Source organism: Eptesicus fuscus, chromosome 17, assembly GCF_027574615.1.
Source record: "Eptesicus fuscus isolate TK198812 chromosome 17, DD_ASM_mEF_20220401, whole genome shotgun sequence".
NCBI classification, from domain to species: Eukaryota; Metazoa; Chordata; class Mammalia; order Chiroptera; family Vespertilionidae; genus Eptesicus; species Eptesicus fuscus.
In genome coordinates this window covers 55,825,234-55,839,444 of record NC_072489.1, presented here as the reverse complement: position 1 = coordinate 55,839,444, position 14,211 = coordinate 55,825,234, and the positions used below count along the sequence as shown (strand labels likewise).

Here is a 14,211-nt window from a genome sequence, read left to right as displayed (position 1 = left end):
AATGTGTTTGTATCAGATTTTGTCTCCTAAGGGGCACATCTCATGGTACAGAAATGATATAATTTAGGTATAACATACTGGCTTTACAGTAGTTGGAAAATTTTGTGAATTGTGGGGACCTGGACCTTGATCCCCCCTCCCCCCACAAGAATAATTTGTTCCTGTATAGGGTGTGTCTCACAGAGAAGAAACTAAACTAATATTGGGTTGGTGTGATTTTTTTATAGAAGCTGTTCTGAAGTATAGTATATATATTCTTTGCTGTATTTTCCTGTCACTTGGGAATGTATTGAATACCTTTATAAAATAGCACTATGGGTATGTTTGTGTGAGAAGTATGTCAGGTGTTAAACTTCTAAACTCTTTTTGGTTTAGTAGGAAATTGTTTAAATCCATTCCTTCCCCTCGCCACCCTCCCCCCCCCCCCCATAGAAAAATAATTCAGCAACTTTGTTGTGGTTCATGGGCCTTCCTTGGTTCCACCCCTGCCTAACTCTCAGGCCTCCTGGATACCTGACCCTCATACTGAACTCTCACTTTGAGCCTTGCCTTCAGGCCTTCTGCATCAGCTGTTTCCTTTGCCTGGTCCCCCTTCCCACCCCCCTTCACTTCCCTGGCTAAATCTTACTCTTCCTTTGGGAACTTAAGTACTTCTGCCCCAAGTTACTCCAGGACCCTGTGTCCTGGAAATTAGCATGTAAAGCACGTTGTTGAAATTACTTGTTCTGGGTTCCTTTGCTGGATTTTGACTCTGAGCAGTCTTGGCCTGTAGCTGCCTTATTCACGGACATATCCTAATTGCCTGGAACATGCTTTGTGCATCGAAAGTGCTTGGTGACATTAGTTGAACAGAGGCAGTGGATGGTTTCTGGACCACACGTCTCAAACTTAGGACAGTCCTGGCAGACTTATATTGATTCAGAGAATTTGTGAGTATGTCCCATATGAATTACTTTTATATACAAGTCCTAATTCTTTCTTCTTGGCTCAGATAAGAAACTGAAATTCTGTGAGTGGCTACTCATAACTATATGAGTCTTAATTTATCTTTGTGAACCAATCTGTACTTTGAATTTGTATTTGCCATATTATAATTGTTCATATGTAAAGTTTTTTTCTGCAAGCCTTCATAAAATGCATTTAATGTTTCAGTTCCAGTTTCTAAAGACTTTATATACAGGACATTGAGGTCCTAGGCTCAAATTAAGATTTAGGAATGCTTTAGTTCAGCAGATTTCTCTTGGGCTCTGTGATGTGCATAATGCTAAAGAGTCAGTCCCCCAGCTGTTGCTCATTTCGTGATCCATACAAAAGTGCTTTCCTTAAGCAAAGGCAGGAATCTTTAAAAAAGAAAGTTTTGTACACTTTTTTTCTTTTAATCATTTTTTATTTAAAAGAAATTTTCTTTATTTAAATTGATTAAAAACTTGAATTAATAACCACTGTTAATTTCAGAAGCAGGAATGCTTGTCAATTCTGACTTTTATTGTTTTCTTTTTTAATTGTTGGTTGAGTTAAGATCATCATTTTTGGTTATATTCAAGGTACTTTGATTTTATCTAATAGAACTAGAACTAGCGTATCTCCTACAAAAAAGCAGTGGTATGTGAAGGAGGGCAGGAAGGAGTATTTTCTAGCATTTTAGAGAATTTAAAGCAGTAAGAAAATTGATTGAAAGTTGGTATGCTTTTTTATTGTCACCATGATTCTAAACAGGCAATTAATACCCTTTTGTTTGTATCCACCTTGGATTTCTCCTGCCATCACACCCTGGGTAGGCCACTGATAAGAAGGAATCTGTTAGGAGGCTGTGGAACCCCAAAACAAGGGAGGGTGGCTTGGTATCCAAAGAGACTACTGAGTGGATCAGGAACTGGGAAACTAGCGAGAATCAAGTCCAACTTTATCTCTTCTCCACATAGCTCCCAAATTCACTTGTTCTTAGTTTCAACCCACACTTAGCACCTCCCATTTAATCCCAAATTCAAGGGTTAGAGAAACTGATTGGCCTACTATGGAGTCAGGAGTCCACTCCTACACTAGTCAGCTATGGCCAGAGCACAGCTAGTTATGTTATGTAGGCAGTCATGACTGTTAGGCCCACACCTCAACAGCGAGGGGTGGGGGTGGGGGTGGGGCAAAGTTCTCAGAGCAGAATGGATTGGGCAGCTATGGCAAAAGGCATAAATATGTATATATGCATTTTTAACTCATTACATAATAACTGGCCCATGCTTACAAAAAACAGTGGTATTAAATGAAGAGTAAAAGTATGCCCGTCCCAATGTGAGGTAATCACTTTTAACTGTTTTTGCTTTTAGTTCTTTTTTCTTTGCAAAATTTTTCATTGAGGTGTAACTCGTAATATTCACCACTTTAAAATGTAAGTTCATTGGTTCTTAATATATTCACAATGGTGTGCAATCTCTATCATTTAGATTACCCCAAAAAGAAACCCTATACCATAAGACCCAGGATTTCACAGTGAATTCTTATACATACACAATACATAAAACAAAAATTTGATAAATTGGGCATTATCAAAATTAAAAACTTTTCTGCCCTGACCAGTTTGGGTCAGTGGTTAGAGCATCAGCCCATAGACCAAAGGGTCTCAGGTTCAATTCCCCGGTCAAGGGCACATACCTTCTTTGCACTTTTAATCCTCCACCCCCAGTTGGGGCACCATTTGGAGGCAACCAATTAATGTGTCTCTAACACATCCATGTTTCTTTTTCTCCCTCTGCCCCATCCTTTCCACGCTCTCTAAAAATCAATGGAAAAAATAGTCTCATTGGGTGAGGATTAAATAAATAAAACCTTTTGTAATGCCAAAGATATTTATTAGGAGAATGAAAAGACAAGTTATGAACTGGAAGGATGAATGATAACCCAATTTTAAAAAGGAGCAAAAGATTTAAATAGACACTTTACCAGTTCAGTATTGTTAGCCACTAGGGAAATGCAGATTTTAAACCGTGATGAGCTATTACGCACCTATTAGAACAACTACAATTGGAAAAAAAACCAGTGACAATAGCAAGCACTGGCAAAGATACAAACGGCTAGATTCTTATACATTGCCAGTGAGAATGCAAAATGAAATAGCCACTCTGGAAAAGTCAGTCATAAAGTTAATCACACATTTCCCATATACCCAACTCTCCTATTCTTAGGTTTTTACCTAGAGAAATGAAGGCTTATGTTTACACAGAAAGCTACATGCACATGTTTATAGTTGTTTTGTTCTTAGTTATCAAAACGTGGGGACAATCTGCCCTTCAATAGCTAATTGGACAAACAAATTAATGGTTCAGCTATACAGTGGGATACTATTTAACAATAAAAATAAATGAACTGTTGATACATGCCTGGCCTTAGAGATTCACTAGGACTCGTGGTTCAGTGTATAGTTGTACACATGGCTAAGATTTATTACAGCAGCATAGTGAGGATAAATAGCTGGGGAAAGACACAGAGTCTGGAAGAATCCATATGTAGGCTTCTTTATGCTTTCTCCCCGGGAGAGTTCATAGATTGGAAGATGTATTTTAAAGAAAATACGTTTCATTGATTTTTGGAGCGAGGAAGGGAGAGGGAGAGTTGGAAACAGTGATGAGAGAGGAACATCATCAGTCAACTACTTCCTGCATGCTGGGGATAGAGCCTGCAACCCAGGCATGTGCCCTAATCGGGAATCGAACCAGCGACCTCTTGGTTCATGGGTTGGTGCTCAACCATTGAGCCATACCGGCTGGGCAAAGATGTATTGTTAAGATGTCAATTCTCCTCAAATTAGTCTATAAACTCAACACAATCCTAATCAAAATTTTAGCAGACCTTACATATAGAAGTTAAGTTGGTTCTCAGAGTTATGTAGCAATGTTGAGGATTAGAATAAGAGAACTGGAAGAACTTAACTACCTGATTTTAAGACTTACTATCAAATTATAGTGATTAAGACACTGTAGTAATACTATAAGGGTAGACAAATAGATCAGTGTAACATAATAGAGAACCTAGAAATAGACTAACAAATACAGTGAGTTGATTGTTGACAAAAGTGTGAAAGTAATTTAGTGCTAGAAAGTTTTTAAAATAATGCTGGTTTGACAAGTATAATCTTTTTTTGGAAAAAGTGGTATGGGTTACAGACCTAAATATGAAAAATAAAAAATTTAGGAGAATATCTTTACGATCTTGGGGTTAAGTGACCATTAAAGAAAAAGCTGATACGTTGGACTTTAGATACCATTAAGACTGTTAAAGTTACAGATTAGGAAAGAGTATTTGCCTTACATATATCTGACAAGAGACTTACATCTAGAATACACAAAGAATTAGTACCTCAGTTTCCTGACCCCTTAAAGCCAGTGTGCAATGGCATTCAAATTGAGATGGCCAAGAATGCATAGGAAACATGATGGAGTGGTCTGTGTGTGCCAAGCAGGACTCTTGGTTGCAAATGACTCAGCTGGTCCTACTTAAACCAAGAAAGATGAATACATGTCTCGTAACAGAATTCATGAGTGGGCTAGTGTGTCGGGCTTAATTACAGCCCAGCAGCTAAACTGTGTCTGCGGGAATCTGGCTCTCCACTCTTTCTCTGGGATGGCTTAGCTTTCAGACAGACCTCGGTCACTGGCAGCTTCCAGCCACTTAGTGCTCATCCTCGACCTTGCTCTAAGTCTAGAGCAGTGACTTTCAACCTTTTTCATCTCATAAATTAATTGCTAGTACATATTTTTTGCCTGTCTGATACACACACACACACACACACACACACACACACACACACACACACACACAAACAGGTATATGTTCATTCATTGTTGGCTGTTTAATTTTTTTATTTGACAGTCTAAGGGAAGAGAGGTCAGTGCCCCTGACTAGTCAGGTATTGCATGTTTTAAAATTCTTGGGGCACACTGGTTGATCTGGAGCAGCGGTTCCCAACCTAAGCATCTCTAAAATCCTGATACACACCCCTCCCCCGTGACATATAATTCCTACTATTCAAAACATGAACTATTCAAGTGGAGGAAGCCTAAAAGGCCATTAACTTGGTCTAAACAAACTTCCAAAGAACATGGCATCCATGAAAGAGAAAAATAAAAGAACGAAAGGACAGCTGAAGTACTGAGGAAGAAATCACTAAGAAATTGTTTTAAAAAATAATAATATGAAGTGATATGAAAAAATAGCAGTTTCAAAACACATAATAGAGAATTGAAATGCATAAATGTCACAATACATATTTATATACTGTATATGAGGCCCCTAGAATAATAAGAAATGCAAAAAATGTACTGTTAACTCATTCTTGAATTGCCCCACGGTGGGGACCACTGATCTCGAGCAGCGGTCGCCAACCTTTCAGACCTCAAGGACCACCAGTTGGCGACTGCTGATCCAGAGTATGCCACTCCCCGGTACCTCAGCATGTCTTAGTTCTACTTGTCTTTAAAGGCCCAGCTCAGTACCACCTCCATCAGAAGCTCTCTCTGAGATTGTTTGGCCTGCAGGAGGTGGTGGTGGTGTTTTTTCCTTTGCTTTTGGCTGTTATTCTATCTATCACATAGCTTGTCTTTAAGTTCCTTCCACTCTAAGTGTCCTTATAGAACTTAGCAGAGTGCTGGGTATACGATAGGCTTAATAAATAATGGACAGTTATTGTGTGCTTGATTTTTCTTTTTTGGAATTGTCTAAGGCAGTCCTTTAATTGTCCAGCAATACCAAATACTTGCAAGCTGGCCTTTACTAAGAAGCCTATTTGTACACATGAGTAACTACCACTTCCCAGTCACTCTTTGTAAAGCTTCATCCCCTGTTATGTGGCATATTCATGCTTTGTAGGATTAGTGTGGCAGTCATGGCTGCATATGTCTTTTCTTTAAACATCCATTTTGTCTAGAAGCAAAAATACTCACTTTTTTTTTTAATCCAATTCAGTAGTCATGTATTGGCACAACAGTGGTTCTCCAGAGTTTCTGATTCAGTAGGTATGGGATGGGCTGAAAATTCTGCATTTTTAACTAGTCAGGTGATGCTAATGTTAGTGGTCAGGGAACCATGCTTTGAGGACCAATTTTATTAGTAGATTTAACCTTCATTGCACATCAGAATCACCTAGAGTTCCCCCCTCACTCCTTTTTTAGAACTAGTCTTTGATAAGCTAAATAAAAGTGTTTGGTGTTAGCAGGATTTTAAATATAAATGGTGGTAATATTGGCCAGCTATGTAGTTTGGTGGATCTAGTTCCGAAAATAGGTATTCCTAATTCTGTCTATGATTCGCTCTTTGGTCTTAGCAAGTTTTTCTCATTTTTCAAAGCCTGGGTGTTCTTATCTTTATCATGACATAAAAAAACACCTTTCTCATTATTTCACAATCATCATTGCAATAAAACACCAATGGCCTAGCCAGTGTGGCTCAGTGGTTGAGCGCCGACGCATGCACGGAAAGGTCGCTGGTTTGATTCCCTCCTGGTCAGGGCACATGCCTGAGTTGTAGGCTTGTTCCCTGGTGTGGGGCATGTAGGAGGCAGCCAATTGATGTTCCCACTCATTGATGTTTCTGTCCTTTCCTCTCAAAAAAAAAAAAAATCCATAAAAATAGTATGTTTTATAAAAGTCTAGATGTAGGGGGTGAATTTTGTGAAAATTATTGGCATGGTCTTGAAGTATTACCCACAGATTACTTATTGTTTGTGACTGTACAGTGGAGAAACAAAACTATTCAACTGGGTTATCAAATTTAACATCATCCATGAGGGGAAGGTGGACATCTTGTCTCTAGATGATACCGTTGCAAACACAGCATCAGCATCACCTATATAGAATTCTGACTGATAACACATAACTGCAATTACTCTAAGAAAACATTAGACAAAACTAAAATGAGCATTCTATTTTTTAAAGGCCTGTATTCTTAAATAGGAATGCCATAAAAGAGGAATTGGTCCTGATTAAAAATACATGGTGGCTAAAAGCAATATGTGATGCTAGGCAGGGTCCTGTACTGAAGGGGGAAAATGCAGTAAAGGATGTTTTGGGTCAAATGACAATTGGAATATGGATGGTTGATTAAATAAAAAGTTTTGTATCAATTTTTAACTTCTTGAGGTTGATGACAGTACTGTGATCTGTTGTTAGGAAACACATTGAAATACTTTAAGTTAAAAATATGTGATGTGTGTGACTTAATCTCAAATAGGTCAGAAAAGTGAACATGAGAAAGCAAACGAAGCAAAGATACAGGTGTTCTTTGTACTAGTCATGCGTCCTTTTGGAACATTTATTCCAAAATAGAATATTAAGAACAATAGCAACAACCTCAGCTCTTCATTTCAGTCTGTAGAGAAATGTTTCCAGAGAGCAGTGTGCTGTACCAAGGATGCTTGAGGTGCTGCTTTGTCTGGGTGCCCCCCTCTTTCTGTGGGTGTTCTCAGCCAGGCCTTGGCCCCTGAGAACCTGCAGGAGGTCAGCCCGCCCTGGTGTAGCAGCCAGCCTGCGGTGGGCAGCTTCTTGTCTTGAACGTGTCGCTTACCTGAACAGTCTATTACTGTGTAGTGTAGCTTGACCTTTGAAAAGTATATTTGTTTTTCAGCCCAAAATGGAGTTAATCCTGACTGGGAGAAGAAAGTAATTGAATATTTTAAGGAAAAGCTGAAAGAAAATAATGCTCCTAAATGGGTAAGTTCATTGCTCTTTGTGGGGGAAGAGGGTGGGGCTGATGTCCAGTTTCTCTCAGTAGAGTTGTAATCCATATATAATTTTAAAGTATATAAATTAATGTGTACTGCCTTCTGCCTTAAGTGCTTTAAAAGATATTGGTCTCTTTTACAACTTAAATTTAAAATCAGGCAATTAAATGTTTCTGTATTGGTGCCTCTAGATGGCAGTAACTGACCGTGTTACTTTCTAAGACAAAAAAATTGGTAGTTGTGAGCTTTGATTATTATTTATTTTTAAAAATTGGCATGTACTAGTCTTTAAAAATTTTTTTTTGATATATATATTTTTTATTTTTTTACAGAGAGGAAGGGAGAGGGATAGAGAGTTAGAAACATTGATGAGAGAGAAACATCGATCAGCTGCCTCCTGCACACCCCCTACTGGGGATGTGCCCGCAAACAAGGTACATGTCCTTGACCGGAATCGAACCTGGGACCCTTTAGTCTGCAGGCCGACGCTCTATCCACTGAGCCAAACCAGTCAGGGCTAAAAAAAAAAAAATGTATTGCTTTTTAGAGAGAGGAAGGGTGAAAGAGAGAGAGGGAGAGAGAGAAAAAAACATCAATGTGAAAGAGAAACATCAGTCAGGTGCCTCACACATGCGCCCTGACTGGGGATTGAACCTGCAACCCTTTGGTGTGCAGATAATGATCTCCAAACTGAGCCTCACCAGACAGAGCAGCATGTGCTAGTCTTAAAAGAAGAGCTCAATAAGACAGATGTCTTTCTGCTACTTGAAAAGTGTTCAGAAGGAAAAGCATTTATTTTTACATTGTAGTCCAATGCCATAACACAAAGTTGGAAGAGCTCGGAGGTACTTTTGTCCAGCTGTTATGTTGATAAGGTATTGAGAATATTGGCTTTCTATTGGGGCTGATTTTTGTGCCTGTGTTGCGGTTTGGGTCTGGATATAAAGTCTGTGTGTGTATTTGAGCTTGATGTTGTGTAGACAGACTACCGTATTGACATGTTCATTTTCCCGTAAGGTACCATCATTGAATGAGGTTCCCCTTCATTATTTGAAACCTAACAGTTTTGTGAAGTTTCGCTGCATGATTCAGGATATGTTTGACCCGGAGTTTTACATGGGAATTTATGAAACCGTGAACCGAAACACAAAAGCACGTGTATGTATGGCTTTTTATCATGGAACTTTCTGTTTATAATTAGTGTTTTTTATGGTATTTTTGAATTAAATGTATTGCTATAATAGTGTTATCCTTTGTTTGGGTCATAGGTCCTTCATTTTGGAAAATACAGAGATATAGCCGAATGTGGGGTATGTATTTTTAAGAACTATAAAACATTTTTAATAAGAATTTTTTCCTAAGTAGTGAATTCATTGCTTTCTTTTGGTTTATCTTAAATTTATCTTGTGCATAAATAAATTCTAAGAAGTCATGTGGAATGCTTTTGCTCTTTTTTTCTCTGTTATATTTTTGGTCTTCTAAAAATCTCTTAGAACGTGGAATGTTATAAATGACAAAACTAATTTGTTTCTTTCCCTAGTATCTATGTACTTGGTTAAAAAAATTACAGGTTGTGATAAATTCTTTTAAAAATGAAAGTGGAAGATTAACTTAGGCCAGGGCTTAACACTTGCTTAGTTAAATTGGATCAAGTTCTGCTCTCTTTTCCTAGAAGGAACACAGTTTTTAGTAAACTTAAGCCTTCTTTGATGAGAGGAAGCACTGGACGCTCTCTGACGTATCAGTGGTGGGAAGGGTAAGAAGGCAGAATCCAGGCACAGTTACAGTTGTGGAAGGGGCAGTGTTGAGGTAGAAACTTGCTATAAAGCAGTTACAGTGGAACACAGTATATCTCCATTTTAAATAACTGCTTTTCTGATCATGGGCAGCATGCATACTTAAATTCAGTGTCAGAAAGAAACCTGTTCCACATACCTGGCATTATAACTGGGGACAGCTTAAAATTTATTTCTAGTTTAATAGTAGGAAAAGATTATCAGCATTTCAAAACAGATACATCAACCCCAAATGTCCCCATATTTTCTCTTTCTGTGTTTTTCCTGTGGTCCTATTGAATCACAGCAGCATTTGTAAATTTTGGGAAAGAAAACAAGTGTCACAGGTGGGGATGGAGGAGGCAGGAGCGAAGGCAGGGCCTCAGGAGGAAGGTGGGACCTCGGTGGAGTTCCTGGGTCTAATTCTCTGCCTTTCAGACCATCCTTTTAAGTCAGGTTTTTTAGGGCTTTTTTCATGCTGGGAGTCTGACTTTGCTTACTCCAACCTCAAGAGATTGGTTTATAAAGCCTAATCCCAGCCCATTCATTCACAGAAGTTCTTCCTCATTGAATAAAGTGTTCTGGTTCGTTGGCCCAGTCTGGACAGAAGAACAACCCTAATTTAGAAGGTTGCTGAAAAGATTTTATTAAACAAAAATTTGACTTCCTACAATTATTTAGAGAAATGGACTCATGAAAGATGAATTTTTTAAATCTTACACATGATGACCTTCAGGTCTCCCGGGGTAGTTTTCTTTTAGAGTGTTTCCAAGTCTGACAAATCGATTTTAAATGCTTATGCATCTCTTGATTCGGAGCCCTAACTCTCATCTGAGGCTAATGTTTTAATACATAACTTTTTCTGGTACCCAGAAATGCAGTCTTACTACAGCTCAGTCATCTTAGTACCTGGGAATAGGAAAATAAAACAGATGTGAATGTCCATCTGTGACACTACCAAAGGCAAAGATACTTCGTACCGTGTGGCTAAAGCGTCATATGTAAAAGCACCACACCAGGAAAAGGGGACTACAGGCCTGGAAAGAAAGAAACAGAAAACCCTGCTTATACAGATTATCTCAGGCTCAAACCTCATGTCTTTTGGATCCTCTTTTTTCCCCTCTACAAAATTAAATATACATCTTTATTTTAAGAGGATTTTTTGTACTATAAAATTATGTGTTTATTAAAGTAATTTTTAAATGTTACATATTGGGTCCTTTAGCACTTTCTAAGCATATATGAAATAGAGAATATGCTTTTTTTTTAGGGAATAATAGCTGAGTCTTGGATCGCATCTCAGAGCTACCTCGTAATGAGTATTTCATTAAATTCCTTTAATATAGGCTGATTCTGATATATTTTCTATGAAAGAGACAGTAGGGTTACCATGTGCTTTGTCTTAAAAAAAAAAAGCGCCTTGTTTATTAAAAGGATTTAATTTTGTAACATACAGGGTGCTGTGTATTTTGATTTGAGGGAAGGTATTGATTATTGCTCGCAAAATTATTTTTATGTCAGTTTTCTTTTAAAAAAATGATAGTTTGGATTTAGTTAGCTGCTTGTTAATTCAGTTAACTCAATGTGAAATAATTACTATGGTTTTATAGTAAATAGCATAAAAATGTGGTTGCTAACTTAAAAATTGTTTTGTTTTTCTTAATAAATTTTTTAAAATACTTTTGTGTACATCACAGCCTCAGCAAGAAGTTGATTTAAACTCTCCACGAACTACCACTTTGGAAAGACAGAATTTCTATTGTGTTCCAGTGCCTGGGGAATCTGTGTGGGTAAAAGAAATATCCTTTATCTGAACTTTCTTATTATGGTCCTTGATTATTTTCATTGAAAAGGCCATAATTTAGATTGAGTTTTTAAAAACTTAGTCTTTTTATCCCAGTGAAGCTAATTGGAAAAAAAAAAACACAACCCTGTAAAGCAATCTTAAGGATTCATCCCTGAGAAATGATAAAATTGGTACATTCCTATAGTGAAATACTGTTAAAAGGTTAAGGTAGATTTAAATATATTGAAGAAAAAAAAGAGCACATGATAATTAAGTAAAAAAGTTTTAAATTACAACTAATTCTAATTTTCTTAAGGGAAAATAATACATTGGTTCTTTTGAGAGGAGATTGTGGAAACTCTTCATCTTGTTTTATTTTCTTATTTAAAGTTTTAGTAAATTTTTTAAAAAATATATTTTATTGATTCTTCACAGAGAGGAAGAGAGAGGGATAGAGAGTTAGAAACATCGATGAGAGAGAAACATCCAGCAGCTGCCTCTTGCACTCCCCCTACTGGAGATGTGCCCGCAACCAAGGTACATGCCCTTGACCGGAATCGAACCTGGGACCCTCTATCCACTGAGCCAAACCGGTTTCGGCAGTAATGTTTTTTAGGCATAGTTTATATACACTGAAATGCATAGGCTTCAAGAGTACACGTCAGTGATTTATGCCCCAAAGTGAAGAACTTGTGCCAGGAAGTTCCCTTCTGCTTTTCTAGTCACCACTCCCCTTCCTTGCAACCACTGTCCTGCTTTTTCACCATAGCTTCCTCATGCCTGTTCTTGAATGTCAAAGCTTGGTTTTGAGATTCGTTAAGGTGAGTTTGGAGTAGCCTTGCTGTATGGAGCATAGTTCTTAACTCATGCCATGTGCTATTTCTGGGTCTCACCTAAGTGCCCGGGATGTTCAGTAGGGTCCAGTTCTAAGTGTTGTGCAACTTCCAGAACCTCCATTTAGCTCCTAGCCAACCAGCAGCTGTTCTTTGCTAGACCTCAAGGAATCTTGCCTTGTGCGTCCACCCTTTTATACTCCGCCAAGGACCCGAAAGGAACCTGCACAGATTTCTGGGTCTTCTGTCTTCTGCAGGGGAACTCCTTCCCCTCCAGTACCAGTCTGCAAATCTTAGTTGCTCTGGTAGCCCTGAACTATGTTCTGTGTGGTCTCTACCCAGCAAGAGATGGGTCTCCATTTCTTTTTTGTTGCGATTTAGAAAATGCCCCCTAGAGGGAGATGGGGATAAAGTGGAGTTCACCCAGTATATTACTCATTCGAAGATCATAACCTTATGCTCCCTGTTGTCTAATGACTGACAACAGACCCTAACCGGTTTGTCTCAGTAGATAGGGCATCAGCCCGCATTCGAAGGGTCCCAGCTTCGATTCCAGTCAAGGGCATGTACCTTGGTTATAGACTCGATCCCCAGCCCTGATTGGGGCATGTGTGGGAGACAACCAATTGCTGTGTCTCTCTCACATCAATGTTTTCTCTCTCTCTCTCTCTCCATCTTTTCCCCTCCCTTCCACTCTCTCTAAAAAAATCATTGGAAAATGTCCTCGGCGGAGTGAGGATTAACAAAACAAACAAAAAAGAGAAATAGCTGCTTCATGTCTTTTGTCCAGTTTTACAGTTCTTTACAGCAGCGGTAGGTAGGGGGCATAAATTAAGCTTAATGTTAGCCTCTCATGACCAAATTTGAATGTCCAGCCTTTTAAAAAAAAAATTTTATTTTGAGCAAATTGCCAAATTAGCAATCTTTTATTTGTCATATAATTAACATAACTTAGGATAATCCACAGTACATAGTGGTCTTTTTCTTAACCTTTTGTTTAACGCCTATATTAATGCAAACCAAGCTCGAGTCAGTCCTTCAACATCTTACACTCCCAGTCGTCACAAGAGGAGTTATGAAGATGATGAAGACATGGACCTGCAGCCTAATAAACAGAAAGAGCAGCATGCGGGTGCCAAACAAACAGGTAGTGTGTGCTCACAAGGAGACAGACAGTTGAAAATTTTCTGAAGGCATGAGAGAATGTCAGAATTGGTATGTCATTATGATTTCACCAATGATAGTTTTGATGCATGGTGAATTTCTTATGCCAGGTAGATAAGTTTGTCTTTATTTCTCCTTTTATGTTCAGTTATTTTTCTTCGGCACCTTTAATTAGAGGACACATTCAAGAGAGAGGAGGGAAAACAAATTTAGTTAATTGATCTCTGTAAGATTGGGTCGAGAGGGCAAATATGAGTCAGTTTATAAACAAAAAGTTACTAATGAATTTCATTTAACCATATATTGTTCTATTTTACTAGAGGCCCGGTGCAAGAAATTTGTACATGCAGGGGGAGGGGAGGGTGTGTGTCCCTCAGCCGGGCCTGTGCCCTCTCACAGTCTGGGAGCCCTCGGGACAGTCGGACATCCTTAGTACGGCCTCAGAGGCGGGAGAGGCTCCCACCACCGCTGCTGTGCTTGCCAGCCGTGAGCCCGGCTTCTGGCTGAGCACCAGGAGCGCACTGACTACCAGCTCCTGCATTGAGCGTCTGCCCCCTGGTGGTCAGTGTACATCATAGAGACCAGTTGTCCTGCTGTTTGGTCAATTTGCATATTACCCTTTTATTATCTTACCTAATAATAGAGAAACATGTAAATTGACTGTGCCTCCACTACGCCTACAGCCAATCATTGAGTATGCAAATTAACCCAACAAAGATGGCAGTTAATTTGCATTCATACCTGGGTCCCGGGAACCTCCTCGGCACCCAGGTCACTCCCAGCCGGCAATAGGAGGGGCGGTGGGGGGGTGAAGGGGCTGAGCCTGCGATCGGAGGGGCGAGGGGTCCCCCTTCCCAAGCCTAAAGCTTGGGGTGGAGGCTTTAGGCCTTGGGAAGGGGCCAAGCCTGCGATTGGAGGTGCGGGGGGACAGAAGGGGGACCCCTTCTA

The 14,211-nt window shown here is 39.1% G+C and overlaps 1 protein-coding gene across 3 annotated transcripts in view; it reads left to right on the top strand.

Moving 5' to 3' along the window:
* The window catches only part of MCMBP (minichromosome maintenance complex binding protein), a 31,899-nt gene that overhangs the window by 1,798 nt on the left and 15,890 nt on the right, over positions 1-14,211 (top strand). For all 3 annotated transcript variants that reach the window (XM_054729068.1, XM_054729069.1, XM_054729067.1), the window contains exons 2-6: positions 7,609-7,694; positions 8,723-8,863; positions 8,974-9,015; positions 11,178-11,279; positions 13,102-13,246. In XM_054729068.1, coding sequence (XP_054585043.1) covers positions 7,609-7,694; positions 8,723-8,863; positions 8,974-9,015; positions 11,178-11,279; positions 13,102-13,246 — 516 coding nt within the window. The remainder of the gene's footprint in view (positions 1-7,608; positions 7,695-8,722; positions 8,864-8,973; positions 9,016-11,177; positions 11,280-13,101; positions 13,247-14,211) is intronic.